Source organism: Furipterus horrens, unplaced genomic scaffold (assembly GCF_987537825.1).
Source record: "Furipterus horrens unplaced genomic scaffold, mFurHor1.1.pri manual_scaffold_12, whole genome shotgun sequence".
NCBI classification, from domain to species: Eukaryota; Metazoa; Chordata; class Mammalia; order Chiroptera; family Furipteridae; genus Furipterus; species Furipterus horrens.
The window spans coordinates 22,312,932-22,335,284 of record NW_028327182.1 but is presented as its reverse complement, the minus strand read 5'-3'; the positions used below and the strand labels follow the sequence as shown (position 1 = coordinate 22,335,284).

The window sequence follows — 22,353 nt, the reverse complement described above, 5'->3', positions numbered from 1 at the left end:
CTCAGAGACCTTCATGCTGTCAGAATTCTAATGGTCAGAGTCTCGGTTCTCATCTTACTTGACCTATCAGCAATATTTAATACAGTTGATCACTCCCTACTCCTGGAAACACATTCTTGAACTGGTTTCCAGGATACTTCACTTTTTCACTTTTCCCCTTTTACTACCGACTCTAGAAAGTCTGGACACTATGCACTCCCTCTGCTTATCTCCTTGGCATCTTTTGTAGCCTCCTCTATCTTATTTCCACTTGGTTATCTAATAAGCATCTTAAATTTAATATTTCCAGAAGCAAACTTGTGTCCGCCCAACCTGCTCTGCCTTTAGTCTCACCCAGCTCAGTTAAAGACAACTCTATTCTATCTACCTAGGCCCAAACCTTCAAATCATCTTGAACCTCTTCTTTTTCTCATTCTGCCTTCTATTAATCAGTGGGTTTTTTTGGTTGTGTCTTCAAAATGTAAGATCTCTTAACATCTCATAGAAACCTACCTTCATCCAAGCTACCGTTATCTGTTACCTTGATTATTTCCAGAGCCTCTTACATGGTCCCCCAGCGTCCTTCTGTGCCATCACGAGTCTCTCCTCAGCACCGTTCCTGTTAAACAGTAGTTCAAATTGAATCACTTCTCTGCGCAAATATAAAGTCTCTCCATCTCAGTAAAAATGCAAGTGATTACTATGAACTATGATACTACATGATCTGCTCCCAGTTCCCCTATCCTCACTTTACTACTCTATTGTAGTCATTTGCTGTAACTGTTAGGTACATTTCTCACCTCGGGTCCTTTGCATTTATAGTTCACACTGCTTAACCCTTCACTCCTGGATACCCTAGAGCCCTGTTTCCTTACTTCCTCAAAGTCTTCATATGTCACCTGTTCTCTGATGTCTTTTCTGAAATCCCCACCAGCCCCTTCGTGCTTGCTGCCCACTAGCCCCTCTGCCTAGTTTTTCTCCTGAGCACTTAGGACCTACTAACATACTTTTGGTTTCTTTCCTACTAGAATGTAATTTCCTCATGAGTAGGGATTTTCATCTGTTCAGTGTGGGATTTCATGCACCAACGTCTGGTACATAGTAAGTGCTCAATAAATATTCACTGAATGAAGGAATAAGTTGGCCCTGCTTTGGAGAAATCAGGTGACTATTGGTTTAGATGAAAACCTACACAATATTTATAATGAGATGGATTTGATGAGGACCAAGCATGGTGACTGAAGTGTACTAGTCACTCAGTTAACCATCCACCAGATTCACCTGGCTTCATTTTTAACATATTACATTTTAGTTTACCAACTGCTTTTTAGACCTCAATACATTAATGGGTTTTAAATTAGTGTTTTGCATTTTGGTGCTTCAGTTTTTCACAATTTTTTGAAACCACAATTCGGGTTAGATATTTATCTACTTTCGGCCCAAGTTTTCACATCTATAAAATGAAAAAAAACAATCTGCTTGGGCACCAACTTAATGAAAGGATAGGAAAATATAGCACATTCAGTCATTAGTAACCTCAGAAAGTTACTGCTCTTAAAATGTGTAACATTCCCTATAAATTGTGTGAAATAAAATTTTTACTTTGCTTTTTTTAAATGTCTCATTCACTTTTCACCTAAGTTAAAGGAAAAATTACCAGTCATTGATTATATAACAGCAGATAATCCACTTGTAACCCTTCTATTTTATGCCATCTTAAAAACAAAAGTATCATATATGGAAATGTGCAGTTTTATATTTGTCTAGGAAGAAAAATATGAAGGTAGAAGTGATTAATTAAGATGTTTTTCCTATAAATAAGCTTGTCATATAAACAGCCTGTTTCAATTCCTTTTTGTTCCAACTGTAAAAAAATTTTCACTTTTATTAACCAAAAATATTTTACATGGAGGCAGAAGGAGAAGAATGGGTTGCTTGGTTCTGTCTGCTGAGTTCTCTGACAACCATAGCTTTTCACTATTTATTGTTGGTAACTTTCAAATTCTGAGGCATTAGTGATATTTATTCAAGCTAAGTCATGCTCTTGGCTTTGCCAAACTGATTTGTTTCTGTTAGAATTTCAGTGGTTCCTAAAGTTTTTCTCATTCTTCTAACATTTTTCGTAACTATTTTCAAGTGTAAATTTAGATTTGGCATATTGGCACCGTAAAATTTATCTCTAGTGAGAAAATACATTCCACCCTCTACAAAAGTATTTTGTTGTATGTTGTACTGAGGCTTTCAAGCTTTGCTTATGAGATACTTTTGGATGAACTTAGATGTATGAGGTCATCTCTGCATAAATATACTAGATTACATATGAAATATGTAGATTTTTATTGCAGTATTAAAATCCTTTTTTAGAGAAATAATTAATAACTCTTAAGTTTCTTCTCTGAATGTTATAATTTAAGTGACTGTATCTCCCAGTTGTTTGTCCATGAAAGTTCTGGTTTATGCCTCTTTCTCTACCATAATTATTAAGAGCACCATTTTTTACTCTAAAAAACACCTCATGGAAAAGTACATTATTTGGACACTAGTTATATTACTAGCGTTCTCAGTTTCCTTTTGCATTTTACATAAGATCGATCAGATTTTATTTCACTTATCAGTCATCTTTCAGTCCACCTCCCACACACAAATACAGGATGGATGGAAGAGATAAGTATGTGTATGGTGGAGGGAGTTCATAGGAAGCAGCATGAAGGAATCGTGAAAAACAGTTTTGGAATCAAATGTTAGCTTTCTAAAAGCGGTTTTAAGGATGAAATATTAGAATGTTTGTATTTTAAAACATTTGTTTTAGTTTTGGCCCCAACATTTTTCTCCTGTTATTATAATTATTCTTGATTATATATACATATATATTTGATTACATATATAGATTATATATTGATATATTGATTATAATTACATTTGGTTATATATAATATATATGTTTCGTTTGGACTTTTCAAAGTGCATGTACAAGCTTCTGCTGTAGCTCGTACACGTTACAGATAATATCTATCAGTTTTTCATCTATGTGTTTTCAAAAACATTTGAATTCTTGCTATTGTTTAATTGTATTTTGTTACATTTTCTAATGCATTTAACATTTAGAAATGGATAATTTGAGCCCTGGCTGCTGTGGCTCAGTGGATTGAGCGTCGGCCTGTGAGCCAAGTGTTGCTGATTCAATTCCCAGTCAGGACACATGACTAGGTTGCACGTCAGGTCCCCAGTTGGGGGCACAAGTGAGAGGCAACCGCACAGTGATGTTTCTCTCCCTCTCTTTCTCCTTTCCCCTCTCTCTATAAATAAATAAATAAATAAACAAATAAATTATTTTTTTTTAAATGTATAATTTATTAGTTACATGGCAGTTACGCTTTTCTCTGTGGCCGGAATACAATCCATCTGGTGTTTTTCACACCAGTCTAAATTTGAAACAAGGGCCATAAAAACAAGTGTATAATATATTCACAATTTTTCGAGGCTTATTTTTTAAATATTGATTAATTGATTTTTTAAAAAGAGCACATTAATTTTTTAAAATATTTTATGCGCCCTGACTGGGAATCGAACCAGCAACACTTGGTTCGCAGGCCGACGCTCAATCCACTGAGCCACAGCAGCCAAGGCTTAACATTAATTTTTGTTGTTCCACTTATTTATGCATTCATTGGTTGATTCCTATATGTGCCCTAACCGGGGATTGACACCACAATCTTGGCATATTGGAATTACGCTCTAACCAAATGACCTACCCAGCCAGGGCCTCAAGGCTTATTTTTAACATCTATTTGTGCTATGAAATAATCATGTAATGTAAATTTCATAATGACAGAATTTTCTAAGGAGAAAACTTATGTGCAACAAAGGAAATCTTAGTATGATGAAGAACATGACTCTAGAACCAGAACTCTGGATTCGCATTTGGGCTCCATAGTTTACTTCTGTGTGACCGTAAGCTAATACTTAAATTCTCTGTTTCCGTCCTGCCCTTTATAAAATGATGGTAATGATACAGCCTGCACTTTGTGGGATTGTTGTGGAGGTTAGATTATAACATGTTATCATAACATGTAGTATGTTATAAATAATAAAAGAATTGCATGTAAAGTACCTGGAATCATTCCTAGCACACATAAGCGCTCTATGTTTGCTATTACTATTATTGTCAGTGAAAGAATAAATCAGTTTATTTCTCTCAGACTTAATTTGAAATATTAAAAGCCAGTAGATAATATTAAAGGCAGTATTTCTCTATGTTAAAAGGAATTATGCTGCTTCTTATTGAAGTATGTAGGTTGTGGGCAGGGTTATGGAAGGTGCAGTACCTGATTAGGAGAAAGGGTTTGCACAGAAATCTTAGCAAAAACTTATGAAAGGATTTTCTGGTAGAAGCCTCAGCTTTGAGCACTTTCTTCCATTCATTTCTGTTTTTTCTTCTTGAATTGCCTTTACTTCCCTGTTTTTCTAGGTCCAACTTACATGTGTTCCCTTAATACATTCACCTCTCTTCCTCCAATGAAAAATAATTAGCTCCTCCTCCTTTTTTGGCCATAGAATTTTGTTTATGCCTTAAAATATAGCACTAATTATAGTTGGCTGGATAATATAGATTGTGGCATGGTGAATGCACTAGTTACCCTCTAATTATACCTCCTTTCATAAGCCCTACTGTTAGTTTCGTCTGGATTTTATTTCATTCCCTGGGACTTGCTTTTATTTCTAACGCCCATAATTACAGGAAAGGCAATGTAGCTAGGGACTGAAGCTCCTCCACCTACCAACTAAGCCTTCGTGATTAATCAGTACTGTAAATGTGATCTGCTTGGAATTTTGCTACTGAAATAACAGAGAATAATGAGACTATATTTGAGAAACGAGAATTGCAAATATGTGATGATTTACTGACTAAAATGTGTAGATCATCTAGGAATGAAAAATATATAAATGTCTCATACTTTGAGAATTTTATTCCATCTATAAAAGTAAATTTTCATGTTTCAGTTAGTTCAATAATAGAGTACTTTTTTGAAGGTCATTACAGTCAGGATGATATCAGCAAATGGCATGTCATTTTATGTTATCTACTTTAAATGTACTTATTTTCTTTTAAATAAGAGTTATCTTATTCTTTTTACATTATTTTATATCTGGCTCAAAAACTATTTCACTGATGAATCTCTGTTGCTTGACATGTTTTAAATTTTAAATTTGTTGCATGTTTTACACTATGCAAAAGATGAAATTGAGTACTGGCACAGCACGTATGACTACTAAGAATTTCTACCCAGTAGTTATTATATAGATTTAGTCAATCTCTGTGTTTTCAAGACTCCCTACTGCCATCCCCCACAAAATATAAAGACCAAATTCTAATAGTTCAGTTCTTTATGGGAGATAGGGTAATATGATGTATTAAAAAAAATACTCACTTTACAGTAAAAGATAGCTGGGCTGAAATTATGGCTTTAACACTTACACTGTGTGACTTAGACTAGGTATTTAAGCTCTCTAAACTTTAGTTTATTCAGCTACAAAATAGGTTAGGAAAAAATGACATAAAGGATTTGTAAGGATTAAGTGAACAAAATCATTTATGCTCTACTCTATGTTATAACTGTTAAGAAGAGGATATTTTTTTTTAATTGACTTTCTTAAAGAAGTTTACTGTTGGTATTTTTTAATCCAAACTTTGACTTTACTTAAAAAAAAAAAGTAGACTTCCGGCCAAGATGGAGGCCTAGACTGACACTCTCCATCTCCCTCCACAACTAAGAAGGAATACAACTACCGCAAAACCAGAGATAACCAGAAGTTCCAGAAAATAAATGGAAGTCCAACATATGAAGATATAAAGAAGTGGTGCTCATCCGGACAGAGAGAGTAAGGGGGAGAGAGAAACATCAATTGTTTGCCTCCAATACGTGCCCTGACTGGAGATCGAACCTGCAACTTAGAACTTTTAGAATTTTCCAAGTACCCACAAGGACTACTTTACAGACTACAAAGAAGCATACAGCACAAACTGACAAAATAAGGCTCAGGACACTTCTGGCCAAGATGGAGGCCAAGACTGACCCACTCAGTCTCCCTCCATAACTAAGAAGGAATACAACTACCACAAAACCAGAAGTACCAGAAAATAAATGGAAGTCCAATGGATGAAGTTATAAAGAAGTGGTGCTCATCCAGGCAGGTAGGACAGGTGAAGCTGTGGAGGAGAGGTCAAGCTGTGCTGTCCTGGCAGCAGCAGTGACGGAAGCAGGACAGCGGTAAGCACAGACATCCGTATTTAGGGCGAGGCGAGAAGCGCCTGGGGAGCACCCCCAGCTGCAGACCAGACCTGTCAGCTTGCGATTCCAAAGCCGGGGAGGCAGACCTCCATTGCCTTGGACTGTGAGGCACGGAGGGGGTGGGGACAGAGGAGGAGGCTCCTGGTTTCTCAGCAGACAGTGAATGGCAGGAATTCATCTCGGACCCCCACCCCCCTCAGAAAACACCACAGCATGGTGAGACAGGTCACCCAGTAGTGACAAGTGCATGGGGCTCTGCCCCCTATAGCATAGGAGGTGTGACAGCCCTGCCTAGGAAGCAAAGGTAAACACAAAATGGTCAGGAAGGCACAGATCATGATAGAGATCCCGGTGACGCAGCTGACCAGACAGCAAATATCTAATCTAATGAAGCAGCAGATAGGAAATCTTTCTGAGGCTCAGTTCAGAGCTTTGGTTATAAAAATGCTTACAGACTTAACAGCAGATCTTAAGACAGGGAAGGGAATGAAGGCTAGTCCTGCTGAAATGTACAAAAACACATATGAAACTAGTGGTGAGGGCAAGAAAACCAGGGATCAAATCAACAAATCAGAACATAGGCAAGAAACAAACAGTCAACCAGTGCAGAAAGAGGAAACGAGAAGTGAGGAGAATCAGGAGAGGCTCAGAAACTTATCGGACAGCTATAAGCGGGTCAACATCTGAATCATAGGGCTGCCAGAAGGTGAAGAAGAAGAACTAGAAATTGAAAAATTATGTGAAAAATAATGAAGCAGAACTTCCCTAACTCGGGGAAGGAAATAGACTTACAGGTCCAGGAAGCACAGAGAGTTCCAAAAAAACCAGACCCAGGGAGAAAGAACCACACCAAGACACATTATAATGAAAATGTCAAAAACTAAGGATAAAGAGAAAATCTTAAAAGCAGCAAGAGAGAAGAGAATTATATACAAAGGGGTCCCAATAAGATTCTCAGCTGATTTCTCAAAAGAAACTGCAGGCAAGAAGGGACTGGCAAGAAATATTCAAAGTAATGAAAAGCAAAAACCTCCAACCACGATTACTCCATCCAGCGAAACTGTCATTCAGAATAGAAGGGCAAAGAAAGTGCTTCCAGGACAAGGTAAAACTGAAGGAGTTCATCAGATCCAAACCACTGTTATATGAAATGTTAAAGGGACTTGTTTAGGAGAAGGAGGATCAAAACTATGAACATTAAAATGAAAACTGTATCACAACAACCAACAACAGAAGCTAGGAAATTGAAACAAAAGCAGACTAAGTAGGCAACGAGAGTGTGAAAAGAATTATAGGTATGGGGAACATATTGGGGGGAGGTCAGCAGGGAGGGGGAAGGGGGGAAAAGGAGGGAGATGGTACAGGAATTAAGAAGCATAGTAGGAGGGAGTGGAGTAGACAGGAAGATGTTGAGAAGAGCTATATGCACAACCAATGGACATGGACTAATGGAGGGGGGACAACTGGAGGGAGGGATGTCACTAGTTGGAGGGGAACAATGGGAAAAGAAATTGGGACAACTGTAATAGCATAAACAATAAAGCATATAAAAATTTTAAAAAAATAAAATAAAACAAGATTTGATCTTTAAAGGCTCGTATCTGGCTCTATCATCTCCTAATTACTCTTGTAACCTTCTACTTTTTGGACATTCTCTTAACTGTCACTAAATGTATCTTTCTGTCAATTTTAATTTCAGTTTTAGTGCTATCATCAGCAGTGTAAGCAGATGATTTACCTGGCCTCATACTTCCTCAAAGCCTACATGAATATTGATCTTCGTCTCAGCTTCACTTCATTTAGCTACTCCAATGGTCACAGCTAACATTGTCACTGGAAGCACAATACTAACCTACCTCCTAATCACCATTTGCCAACAGCGATCTCTAGTCTTCCATCTTGTACAACTACTTCCACTTTAATCTGTTTGTTGTCTCATCAGGATTTCATGTACTTTGTCCCTTTTACTTTCTCTTAATCTATCAGCCCTTCTGTGGACCATTCTCATCCCTTTCTCTACAAGTGAGATCTGAAAGGGTCTTATCACTTCTGCTGCTCTCTTGCTCATATCCCAAACTCCATTTCCATTTTGATACTTGAGACCTCTATATTGTATCTTTTACTTAACATATTTTATAAAACATTTATTAATATCCCCAAACCTCAGTTGTCTCATGGATAATATGGTATGGATAATAATATATAATATAATATGGTATTATGGTATTAAACAAGTTACTGTTTAGTCTACCTTCAACCAATGTGGGGGAATTTACGAAGAGAGGTGATGTGACATTTGGAGATAGACCATGTTTGTACCTGTGCTGCTGCTGCTGCTGCAGAACTAACCGAGCCAGGCCAATACGATACATGGTTGGGTTTGCCGTGTTCTAGGTGCTCCTAAGGGTGGTCAGAGGGTCCAGCTCCACAAAAACTCATTTATTAATCTTTAAAAGATGGATGCTCATGTATTTTGAATAACTGAATTTATGTTTAAATTTCAGAAACCTCCGAGAAGCAAGGGATAATGCTTTGGCTGAAAAGGACCGAGCCATAATGGCTGAAAAGGATGCTTTAGAAAAACATAATCAGCTCCTAGACAGGTAAGCAGCCTGAAAGCAGAAATATTAAAACTTTTCTACTTTTGTTCTTGTTACTTTGATTTTAGGAATTGAAATATAATATGCATGCATTATTTTTGTAAAGTGTAATTTTTTCATACATTGAAACAAGATGAAGAGCAATTCAGTCACACTAGAGAGTTTCCTAATACTGTTCTTGTCACTCTCAGTCATTACTCTTCAAGAAGCAAACACTGATTTCTACCCCGGTAGTTCAGTTTTGCTCTTTCTGGACTAAAACTAAATGGAGTCATACTGTATGTACTCCTTGGTGTCTAGCTTCTTCAACTCAGCCTTATTATATATTTCATTCATTTGTTTTTGTATCAGTAGTTCATCCCTTAGTATTGCTGTATGAATATATGTACCACAGCTTTTGTATTCATTCACCTATTGATGGACATTTAGGTTGTTTCCAGTTTGGAGCTATCATGAATAAAGCCGCTATGAATATTTTTATACATGTATTTTTGTGAGCATATGTTTTTGTTTATTTCTTTTGGATGAATACCTAGGAGTGGAATTGTTAATCATAGAATAAATGCATATTTTACTTTAAGAGAACCTGCCAAGCTTATTCTAAAGTATTTGTACCACTGTACATTCCCCAGTTCATTTTTTAAAAATCTTTATGTTCTGGTTCATGTGTAGGAGGGAGGGGAAGAGAGAATGATTTATCTTCCATTTCTCAATACAATAGTGATGCATATTTGATAACCTAGTTAAAAGGAAAATCACTAATGAATATTAAGGTAAATATCGTTACCTCATTGAACACTGAATTTTCAGTGATTTGACTATATGGAGAGTCAACAGTGCTTAACTTTTTAAAAATTTTTTATTTTGAAATAACTTCAGACGGAAAAGTCTAAGATAGTGCAAAAAGTTTTCATATGCCTTTGACATACTGTTAAACTTTGAAAATAAGCTGAATGGGTCTTTTAATTGTTAAATATACACTTGCAGTTTTATTTGTGATTTAAACAATACATCAAACTAAAAATTGAGGCAAGTCTTCATATGATTAACCTATCTTTAATTTTTATTTTATTTATTTATTTATTTAGAATTTTTTTTTTATTATTGATTATATTGTTACAACAATTCCAATTTTCTCCCCCTTGCTCCCCTCTATCTTTAATTTTTAGATTGTGAAAATATTTTAGAATGGCTCAAATTGTTATGCTTCTGAATACACATCAACTGTATAAAATTGATTGACCCATGGAAGAACTTACATAAATGTAATATCAAAGAAATCTTTCCTATACTGTGAAAGTATGTCTAATTCCGAAGATCTTATTATAAAATAAGTTTATAAATCAGCTGTTTTTGTTGCAGTGCTATTACAACCTCTTTAAATTTTTATTATGTATTACCCTGCTATTTATAGATCTATATGATTTTCATGAAAGATTTACTTGATGTTTTTGTTGATGTTTTTGAACATGATAAATTTAGTAATGGCTCTAGAATAATATTTATGAACAAACTAACAAACTTTTTAAGAAAGCATAAGATTTTAGCTAATAAACCAAGCAGAATTTCATAACTTGCTAGCCTTGGTGTGTTTTTGTGAATTTGGAAAGAGGAGAATAGTAAATCGGACCTTAAAATGGTCTACTTTATACTTACACTAAACTCTGTAATCTTCTTAACACCTAAAATTCTTCTCTGCCTACTTGTCCAGAGACTGCTATTTATTTTAAAGGCCATGGGATACATTGGTATCTAAAATACCTTCTGAATTACTGAGAATTCAATTAGTTAATACTTATTAAGCCCATAGGACAGTGTGTCTTGCACATAAGTAGTAATATAGAAATGTTTGCTAAGACTAGAAATGTTTGCTTTTATTATTGTAAACTAATTTGTTCAACTATTTCTGTTATAAATCTTTACTAAATTTTTGTTATTCAAAAGTTGGTATCTTTCTACATCATTTTCCACTAGAATATTGAATAAACTGGTACAGCTCATTTTTAAACCACCAGAAGAGAGGAACTTTAATTCCTTGAAGTGATAGTAAAAACCTTGCTCATTCAGAACCTGATTTTCAACCAGCCTTAAATACTTAACGATACTTTTAAGTCAAGGCAAATAAGGAGGAAAAGAAAGTGTTTCTAGACTCATTAGAAACAACCTATGCACAGCAAATCGCGTTGATTCTCAGACCTTTTTTAAAAAATATATTTATTTATTTTTAGAGAGAGAGGAAGGAGAAAGAGAGGGACAGAAACATTGATATATGGTTGCCTCTCACGCAATGGGGGACCTGGCCCACAACCCAGCCATGTGCCCTGACTTGGAATCAAATTGGTGACCCTTTGGTTTGCAGGCCGGCACTCAATCCACTGAACCACACCAGCCAGGATGATTCTCATACCCTTAAAGGACATTGGGGGACCAAGCATTTATTGACCAAATAAATGAGTAATATCTGGGAATCTAAAACTCAAAATAAGTGTGGGCTTTAACAAAATGCTTAGAACAGCTAAAGGTACTTGTTTGTTTGTTTGTTTAGCTATAATATTCACAAATAAAAGGGAAAATCCCTCTGCTTGAAGGCTGTAATGTTGTTAGATGACTTCAAAAAGGAGGATTCTAGATGTGTCCGGTTTCATTCTTTCTCAATTTATAAATTCAATAAAATCCATGTCAAAAATGTCAAGACTTTTACTGAAACTTGAAAACTGACTCTAAAAGTCTTTTTCAGAATTGGCATGGCTATTTTTGTGTCTCTTGTACTCTCACTCTTCCATACGGGTTTTTATAGTTATATTTTTCACATTATACCTGTTATCCATCCAAGTTCATTTTACAGAACAATGTACATAGAGAACTACTTTTTAATGAAAATGTCAGGTTTTGGTTTTTTTTTTTAAGTTAAACCGTACATTTAATGGGATCCATATGAAAATACCGGCAAGATTTTTTTTTAGGTCTACACTCTTAACTTCCTCTTGTATTGGATGGTGTTGGAGTAGCACAGGCCTTTTGGGATCCTGGTAAAGGGGAGTGAGTTAGAGATGCATTTGGATTAAGTGGTTTGTAGTCACTTTTTTTTTTTTTAATGTATTTTATTGATTATATTGTTACAATAGTTCCAATTTTCTCCCCTTTACTCCCCTCCACCCAGCATTTCCCTCCCCCAGCAATCCCCCCCCAAGTCCATACCCATGGTTCGTAAAAAATAACTATCCCTCCCTCTCAGATATTAAGACCTTTTGTAATCTTGTAAAGGATAATGGGCGAAGGTCTCAAGCTCCTTTAGCTGCTTCAAGCTGGACATGGTCGTCGTCCTACCTACCCCTGGGTCCAGAAATCCCCAATAATAGTGGGAGTGTGGAGGGGAGGGTGGCCTTCCCACATGGGGAAGGATCGTGCAGATTGCAGGTCAGTTGGCTGTCCCCGGACAACGGCGTGCTTGGTTTAACAGGCTGGCATCCTTGTTGTGTTCTGGGAGCAACAGATTTGGCAACAGGGTTCAAAGGCATCATTCAATCCATAACCACTAGATGACAAAAGGCAGGGATTAATTTTTCAATGTTCCACATTAGGAGAAAAAAAAAAGAAAAAAAGGGCTTCTTTGGAGGAAGGTGTGCTAGGCACATCTCACCTGTCCAAAACCCTTTTGCCCATTATACTTAGTTTGGGCTGAGGGAAATAGTTTAGGTTTCCCCCCTCTCAGACCTCTGGGTCCTTTCTGTCCAAGCCATTAGGATAGAAAAGAGAAACCAGTTTTAAAGTGAAGCCCACAGACCACCCCATTCTTCACCAACCCAGCTATTTAGTTCAGCCAAACGGTTGAGTCTCAGGAGGCAGCCCTGCAGAGAGGATTAAGTGAGGCTTATGCATACAGACAATCACTCAGGTAATGTGGTCATAGGCTTATGCCCTTTGAAAACAGAAAACACATGTTAATTTATGTAACATAACCCACAAACAAGTCTCTAAATCCGTAAGACTGTCTTATTGGGAAGACATCCAGTTGCAAGGCACTTGACATTCTACTTGCCTGCAACTTGAATATCTTTGATGATATCACAGACATGGTTTAATTTTCAAGTGAAACCATATTTTAAATGAAAAGAAACTTTTAAGGCGGTTAACTGCCCTACTTTATAGTCTACTACTGATCATTGTGATTTTCCTTGAATAATGATTTTTCTCCCTAAGATTACCCTCCTTGTCTTTAAAGGGACTACATTAAGTCCATTTTTAATTTATCCTGTTCATTTGCATAAACATAACAAGAGCAGCAAATGATCACTTATGATCTTTAGTTCTGCTTTGCTGGAACGTCCCCAAGTAACATTTAGGGTGACCCTCAGTCTGCTCTTCAGGGCACAGAAGCTGGGCCACATACCTGGCATTCATCCTTGCCTGTACACACCTGTCCTTTCCAAGTCTTTCTGGTTTTTCATTGTGCCTTAAGGTCCCTTCTAGCCATCTTTCAGGAAAACAACCTTTGTTCCTTCCCTGGAAAGATTGCTGTGGACCGCATAACCAACCATGGTACCAGGCCTTTTTATCTCGCGGGCTTTTATTACCTTTGAAAGTCATTCCCAGTTCCTCGGGGCTTCTTGGTAACAACCTGAGCCCAAGCATGTCTCCTTTAGGCTTGACATTCCAGTCAAAGACTTGGTCAAAAAAAAGGAACCTCTATTAACAACTGGTCTTATTAGTTCTATGCAAAGAAACTTATGTCATTACTTACTTGTTTAGAATGCCAAACTCTGGAGGGATCAGATAGGGAGAAAAATATACAACATGAAGGAAAATCTTTGTCCTAATATTCACTGAACTGGCATTTCCATTCTTCATATTTTCATTTTCCCCACTAAAAAAATTTTTTTGTTTGTTTTTCCATTACAGCTGTCTCACTTTTTTCCCCCTCTTGCTTCCCTGCACCCTGCCCCTCCCTTCCCCCACATTCAGTCCCCACTCAGTTGCCCATGTCCGTGGGTCATTTATACATGTTCTTTGACTTGACCCTTCCCCTTCTTACCTCCTTCTCTCCCTCCCACCTCCCCCCTTGTTACTGTTAGTCTACTCCTTGTTTACATGCCTCTGGTTCAATTTTGCTCATTTGTTTGTGTTGTTCATTAGTTTCCTCTAATAGGTGACAGGATAAGGTATTTTTCTTTCGTTGCCTGGCTTATTTCGCTAAGCATAATTCTCTCTAGTTCCATCCATGTTGTTGCAAATGGTAGAAGTTCCTTCTTTCTTTCTGCTACATAGAACTCCATTATGTAAATGTACCACAGTTTTTTGATCCACTCATCTACAGATGGGCATTTAGATTGTTTCCAGCACTTGGCTATCGTGAATAGTGATGCTGTGAACATAGGGGTGCATAGTTTTTTGGAATTGGAGTTTCAGGATTCTTCACGTATAAGCCTAGCAATGGAATTGCTGGTTCAAAAGGCAGTTCCATTTTTAGTTTTTTGGGGAAATTCCAAACTGTTTTCCATAGTGGCTGCACCAGTCTGCATTCCCACCAGCAATGCACCAGGGTTCCCATTTCTCCGCATCCTCGCCAGCACATGTTTGTTGATTTGTTGATGATGGCCATTCTGACTGGTGTGAGGTGGTATCTCATCGTGGTTTATATTTGCATCTCTCTGATGGCTAGTGATGTTGAGCATACTTTCATATGTCTATGGGCCCTCTGTATGTCCTCTTTGGAGAAGTGTTTGTTCAGGTCCTTTGCCCATTTTTTAATTGAGTTGTCTGTCTTCTTGGTGTTGAGTCGTATGAGTTCTTTATATATTTTGGAGATCAATCCCTTGTCTGAGATGTCATTGGCAAATATATTTTCCCATATGGTTGGTTTCCTTTTCATCTTGCTGATGTTTTCTTTAGCTGAGCAGAAACATTTTAGTTTGATGTAGTCCCATTTGCTTATTCTTTCCTTTATTTCCCTTGCCTTAGGAGATATATCAGTGAAAATGTTGCTACGTGGAATATCTGAAATTTTCCTGCCCATTTTTTCCTCTAGGACTTTTATGGTATCACGGCTTACTTTTAAGTCTTTGATCCGTTTTGAGTTTATTCTGGTGTATGGTGTATGTTGGTGCTCTAGTTTCATTTTTTTGCACGTCCCTGTCCAGTTCTCCCAGCACCATTTGTTAAAGAGGCTCTTTTCACTCCATTTGATGTTCTTTCCCCCTTTGTCAAATATTAGTTGACCATATGAACTTGGGTTTATTTCTGGGCTCTCTATTCTGTTCCATTGATCTATATGTCTGTTTTTATGCCAGTACCAGACTCTTTTGATTACTGTGGCCTTGTAGTATAGTTTGATATCAGGTATTGTGATTCCTCCTACTGTGTTCTTCCTCAAAATTGCTGTGGCTATTCGGGCTCTTTTTTGGTTCCATATAAATTTTTGAAGTATTTGTTCTAGGTCTGTGAAATATGTTGCTGGTATTTTAATAGGGATTGCATTGAATCTATAAATTGCTTTGGGTAGTATGGACATTTTAATGATGTTGATTCTTCCCATCCATGAGCATGGTATATGCTTCCATTTATCTGTATCTTCTTTAATTTCTTTCTTCAGTGTTATGTAGTTTTCTGAGTACAGGTCTTTTACCTCCTTGGTTAAGTTTATTCCTAGGTATTTTATCTTTCTTGTTGCTATGGTAAATGGGATTTTTCTTTCAGTTTCTATCTCTGAGTTTTTATTGTTGGTGTCTAAAAATGCCTTCGATTTCTTAATATTGACTTTGTATCCTGCTATTTTGCCGAATTCACTTATTAGGTTGAGTAGTTTTTTTGTGGAGTCTATAGGGTTTTCTATGTACACTATCATGTCATCTGCAAATAATGACAGTTTTACTTCCTCTTTTCCAATTTGGATGCCTTTTATTTCTCTTTCTTGTCTGATTGCTGTGGCTAGAACTTCCAAGACTTGTAGTCACTTTTGTTTTATAGTTAAATTATTGCTACCCATTTCTGAGTGGCAGTGGCTTCCAGGAAAACTCTTATTATATGTTGTACCTGACCCCCATGTGTGGTGAGAGATAAGTATGTGTTTCATGTACCAGGCATTGTTGGCCTCTATTCCTTCCTTCCTTCCTTCCTTCCTTCCTTCCTTCCTTCCTTCCTTCCTTCTTCCTTTCTTTCTAGAATGGAATTTATTAGATATAGGATACAAAATAAAACCCATCCCAAACTCCCTTTATTCATATAAGCTTTCCCACTGAAACCCTTCTAAAATAATTTTATATCACAAAATGACTAGCAAAGAATAAAAAGATGCAGAGCTTCCAAAAGTCACGGATGCTCAGCTTGAAGGTGATGACTGGGTCAGATGAGCCAGTTTCTGAAGGAGCCCAGTTTGCTCTCTTGCAGCAGTGGGTCAACTACGGCCTTGTGGACAAGAGGCTGATGATGACAGGGACACCCTGAGCATATGATTGTCTGGAGCTGTTGGTTAGGAGGCAGACCACACTCCTTCTATGCATCCTTCAGTTTCTTCACTGTCAAATCCTGCTTCTGCTTCCCTAGTGCCTGAGAGAACCAATGCACAGTGACTTTTAGGTGGAGGGGCTTATCCAAAACCAGCCAGACACCTTACACATGTAGGACTTGCCAGGGGACAATATTAGCTTGTTCTCCAGGAAGCAGTGATAAAGGAGCAGCTCTTTCTCAAATACACTAGGGTCCTGTTACTGACTCCTACTTGTTGGTGATGTACCTGTGAGCTGCCTGCATCTGGGAGCAATTAGTGGGCAAGTGCACTTTGTCAATCAATTCTCTGTCCTGGAGCAGCCAACACAGCTTGTGCTGGTGATGCCAGAGATGCTGCAGAGGAAGCCAGAGTCATTCACACAGAGGCCACCTCCTTGTGGGTGTGTAGAGCACCAAAATGCAAGCCAGAGGCCCCAAAACCCTCACTGGTGCCCCAGATCAAATAGGTCCTGTTGGGCTCAGGCAAACTTTCCATGCTCAGAACACTCGAGTGTGATGGAATCATCAAACACAGGCATCTGTAATAACACAGACGTTGTACCTATTGGCAAACTCCAGGTATTCCTTCAGTGAGTCCGGAGAGTAGATGTTTTCCAGAGGATTATGAGAGTTGATGAACACAAAGACTTTGACCTTTTCCCCTTTGAGGCTAGTCTCAAGCAGGGCTTTCTCCAGCTTGTCCCCAGTCAACTGGAACGGTCAGGTATTCACCTCAGTAATTTCACTGTCCAGGAAGACATGAATGAGCTCAACTTTCCCGTACAGGCGGTAAGTATAGGTGAAGCCAGTATAGCAGGGGGCGGAGGTCAGAAAGGCCTCACCTGGATTACACAGAATGACAGTCAACGAATAGAAGACAGAGCAGCAGCCACTTAGAGCAGTCACATTTTCTGCATCAAGCTGGGCAGGTACCTTACAGTAGTAGGTCAGGAAACAGACCGCTTCTTCCCATAGGAATGCTTGTCTGCTCCAGTCAGAATGTTGCAGAAGGCCACTAACCATGTAGTTCATGTCACTCCAGCTCAACCTTTCAGTCGTCAGATTGGGGCAGAGCTTGTTCTCACTGATGCCAAGGTTAACGAACCCTGAGGTGTTCTTGTCCTCATGGTATTCGTCTCCTAGGTAGGTCGTGTCGTCCTGGAAGCTGGAGTGGTATAAAGCAGAGATGCCGACCCCATGGTTGGACAGATTATGACTGACAAAGGCAGTTTCTGAATCAGTTGGTGATAGCTGGACAATTGGGCCTGTTACCCACCTCCAACGTCACCCACATAGTCCAGGGAAGAGCAGGTCAGTTGGAGCTCCAGGTTATAGGTGGCCCCAGACTGTAAGATGCAGACCACCTGGCACTTTAAGTGGCCGAGGATGGCTCCCTGCTGCAGGTGCCTGGTCTCCAGCTGCATGATGCAGTCCTCTGTGGTCTGCTGCTAGCAACCGCAGGGTCAGCTCCATCAGCTGGGTGTGGGGGCCACAGGGCTTGTGGACGGTGTCTGATTGGCGACTTCCAGTCTTCATATTGGCCTCACTAGGCTGGCCTGAACCTTTCGGGGGATAAAGTGAGAATGTTCTGAAAAATGACTTCCTAATGTTAATACTAATCTGTGGATCAAACAAAGGACACATTAGGTGGGTCTAAAGCTTCTCTGAATGCCTGCAGCTTTTTTCCTGGAGATAAAAGTGGGCACTGCCACACCGTCAGGACCGCATGCCCCTATGTGCGGCACTGTGTCTCCTGCAACTCTGTCTGCATTAGAGTTGGCCTTCCTTCTTTGTAGAGGCAATAATTTACCATTTATTTTGGAGAAGATCCCCTGGCACTCCTCAGACCTCTGGACACTCAAACTTTTTACTAATCTGGTGGATTCTGAATCTTCATAGAGTTGGGGGATTTTTCCCCCCAGCTTTTTTAAGATATAATTGACGAAACTGTAACATATTGAAAGTGGACAACCTGATGATTTGATATATGTATACACTCTGAAAGGATTCCTCCCCCATGAAGGTGATTGACACATCCATCACCTCACATGTTTATCTTATGTGTGAGAACACGTAAGTTTTACTTTCTTAGAATATTTCAGTTAAACAGTACAGTATTATCTACTATAGTCACCATGTCATACATTAGATCCTCAGACTTTATTCACCTTACAGAAAGATGTTTTTAACCAGACATATTGAATCTGTGGTTCATATTGAAAAATTAAATAAGTGAGTTTCTGAATAAGAACAACAAATTGTATCAAGTCATTGGGTACCCAATGAGGTGAAAAAAGGAATGTTGGATTCATACCTCACACTTAGTACTAGGATAAATTCCAAATAGATCAGCTATTTATATGAAAGTCCTTAAAGTACAAGAGAAACCATAGGATAATGTTTTCATAATCCTGGATTGCAGAACACTTTTGGAATTCTGAATTTGTAAAAGTAAGAATTAATAAACTTAGCTACTTAGAACTGAAAAATGTTGGTGTAGCATTACTACCATAAAGAAGGTCAAAAGACAAATGCAATCTGGGAAAAACATATTTGCAACTCCTATCACAGTCATGTGATTGATTTCTCCATAGAAAGACGCTCCTACAATCAATTATAAGTGAAAATTAGGTTGAGATTAAAACTAGTTATTTTCCAGCAAAAAATGAAAGGTTGATAATGCACTGCTTTCATGGGTATCGAAAAACAGGCAATCTCATACCTTGTTAGTGGAGTTTAAGTTGGTGCAACCTCTTTGAAGAGTAATTTATAAACCAGTCAAAAGAACAAATGCACATTGCTCTTGGCCCAGGAATTTCATTTCTAGTACATTATCCTACAGGTATTCTTGCTAGGTACAAAATGACATGTATAACGACTTATTCTTTATAGCATAGGTTACTGCTACGGAAGATTGAAATTATCCCAAACATTCATTGACATTTAGGCAGTAACTACATAAGTTATAGTACATGGTTACAGCTATAGAATAAAACATGTAGCTATACAAAAGGAGTAAAGTAGCTCTATATTCTGAGAAAAAAAAATATTTAAGATATGTTTGGGTGAAAAAAGACAAGGTGCAGACCCATATATATGCACAAAATTTTTTCACCCAGGATATATAGCAATATGTGCACATGTGTATGTGTGCATGTGCGTGTGTGTAGATAAGTATGTGTATATCATATGCATAATGCTCTCACTTTTATATAAATTAAAAAACAATGTAATGCATGTATATTTTATGTTTGTGTGTATTTACCTATGTTTATATAAACACATTGCTTGTGGAATAAGAAATTGGGCGGCTGTGGGACAGAGGTTGGATATAGGTTTTTTACAGTATGTTCTTTTCTCCTCTTTAAATATTGAAATTTGTGACACTTTTAACCTTTCTTTCGGGGCTGTTTTCAGGCTTAGATATAATAAAATATTGTAAGTGAATGTCTTAGATTATATACTCAATGAGCAGCCATGTTTTCTGTGGTTTTTAAGATTGCTATTGGAGAAAGCAGGATGACCAAGAATTAGAATGGGCTCTCTTAAGAATAAACCAAAGCAGATTACATTTCCATTTTTAATAGGGCTACAGTAGTCCCTCTCTATATCGTGGTTCACTTATCGTGGCCTCACTGTATCGCGGGATTTTTAAAAATATTATATTTAATTATTTATCGCAGATTTTTATTTTTGCTATATCGCAGGATTTTGTGGTATTGTACAGTAAATACTAAAATAAATGTAAGGTTTCTACTTCACGGATTTTCACCTATCGCAGGGGGGTCTAGAACGTAATACCCGCAATAAGTGAGGGATCACTGTATTACTCTGATAAAACATAGAAATGAAGTTAGTGTACAAGTGATTTGTCAAGACTTTCCATGATATCCTTCTAAACAAGATGGGGAATAGATGGGCACAATTCAAGGTTAGGTAAATGGACTAGTAACTGCTTAAGAGCTTTATCCAGATTATTTTAGAGAATCATTAATAATCAAGAAGTAGGTTTATAATGGCCATTGGTAATGCTCTGTAGTATGATATTAATGCATTTAGTACTATACTTCTACATTTTTGTCAGTGACTTGAGTAAAAATAAAAACACCTTATATTACTAATTTAATATAAGACAGAGAAGAATAACAAAGGAATTGAATTGCAGAATGAAGCTCCAACTAGATCTTTTCAAGCAGAAATTAATGACCTTAATGACACTTAATGAATAAATATAAGATCATAAACTTGGGTCCGGAAAACCTGTACAATTGAATTGAAGTGTGAAAATAAATGCTTAGAACTGAAATGTGAAAATAGCCTGGAAGATTTCTATATGGATGTACTATCCTACAGTGATAGAAGTTATATGTAGAATGTGGTTGGTAATTAGTTACCTTATCTATAAAATTATGCTGGAATCTGGCTGGGCACCCAAGCTTTAAACCCAAGGTCTTAAAAGGAAAGTGACCTAAACTGGAAAGATTCAAAAATATCCTAACAGTGCTAGATTATAACTGTCAACAAATATTTGAAGAGTTCTTATATGAACAAGCTGGTTTTCTCACTTGGTAAGACTTAAAATAGTAGATTGTGATCACTGGGTAAACATTAGAAGAAAGAGTAAAGGTAAACTTGTCTTGAAGCCTTCCAAAATGCCTTGTCATCTAGCATTCTCCATCAGGGGAAGTGTTTAGGCATTAGCTAGACAAGCATTCAGTAGGAATGTGCTTGTAAGGATTGAAGCATCAAGTGGGTAGCTTGATGAGTTTGAAGTCCCTTTCAGTCCTGAAATTATCTGTGACAACAGCTCAAAAGAGTTAAAACGTTAGTTAAGTTACCATACAAAAGGAATGTTGAACCCAAACTATTTTTGAGTGTATTATTTTTTTAAATCTCTGCAAGTTCACTTTTCTTGTGTTTTTTTCCAAATAAAAACTTAGAGCTTAGGACTATTTGAAAAGGACACTATGTATTTGTTTAATATCTACTGAAATTCTTTTGAGTGTATATTGCCTAGAAATATTCAAACTCATATATTTTGGGAATATCATGTGTACTTTTGTATATAGTGAAACCCAAGGAAAAATATTTTTATTTTTCAGAGGTTGAGTTTTTAATACTCAGATAGGTGATTCTGCCTCCTTGGTATCAAAATCAGAATAAACAAATATATTTGAATCTTTACATGGATTATGATTTCCCTGAGTTATGCTTTATATAAATAAAGCCTCAGATATGCCCATACATAATTTCTAATCAGGTATAATTAGCCTCAGCTTTTTTATATATGTTAGAAGTTTCTCTTTATCATATGGCCATTTAACGATGAAACAACCAGTGCTATTATAAAGAAAAATGTAAGAAAGTAGTATGCCACTTTTAAATATGAATTAAAAAGGCTTTTTATTCAAGGACTTTAATTATCTACAAAATAACGAACTTTTCTCAGGGATATAAGCCCCTGACAGGTGTGGCTCGGTCACGCATTGTCCCACAAAGCAAAAGGTTATGGCTTTGATTCCTGGTCAGGGCACATGCCTGCGTAGTGGGTTCAGTCCCCAGTCGGGGCACATACAGGAGGCAACCGAATGATGTTTCTCTCACATCAATGTTTCTCTCCCCCTCTTTCTCACTACCTTCCCTTCTCTCTAAAAAATAAATAAATAAAAATCTTAAAAAAAAAAAAATCTACGTAGGTTCCAATTCAAGTTCAATAATTTATCTAATAGTAAGTAACAAAAAATAAATAACAAATCAGCTTTCATGAATATGAAGTTATTATCATGTCTGTTGCTTTGAATCTCTGCGCACACTCTGAGGATTCTGTCAAAAGGGAAATTTTTATACTTGATCAGTGTGAATAATAGAATAAGTTGAATATACTGTTAATCTGTGGGAGTCTACATGACAAGCCTATGTAAGAATCTAACTTAAACTTGCCATCTAGAATTAATTTCAATACTATTTTTCAGTTATGACTGTTTTAACTTTGTTAAATATAT

The 22,353-nt window shown here is 37.3% G+C and overlaps 1 protein-coding gene and 1 pseudogene across 2 annotated transcripts in view; one reads left to right on the top strand and one right to left on the bottom strand.

Moving 5' to 3' along the window:
- The window catches only part of PIBF1 (progesterone immunomodulatory binding factor 1), a 169,494-nt gene that overhangs the window by 49,478 nt on the left and 97,663 nt on the right, over positions 1-22,353 (top strand). For both annotated transcript variants that reach the window (XM_090258571.1, XM_090258570.1), the window contains exon 10: positions 8,774-8,872. In XM_090258571.1, coding sequence (XP_090114697.1) covers positions 8,774-8,872 — 99 coding nt within the window. The remainder of the gene's footprint in view (positions 1-8,773; positions 8,873-22,353) is intronic.
- Positions 16,438-17,775, bottom strand: LOC149995945 (putative inactive 1-aminocyclopropane-1-carboxylate synthase-like protein 2 pseudogene; annotated as a pseudogene).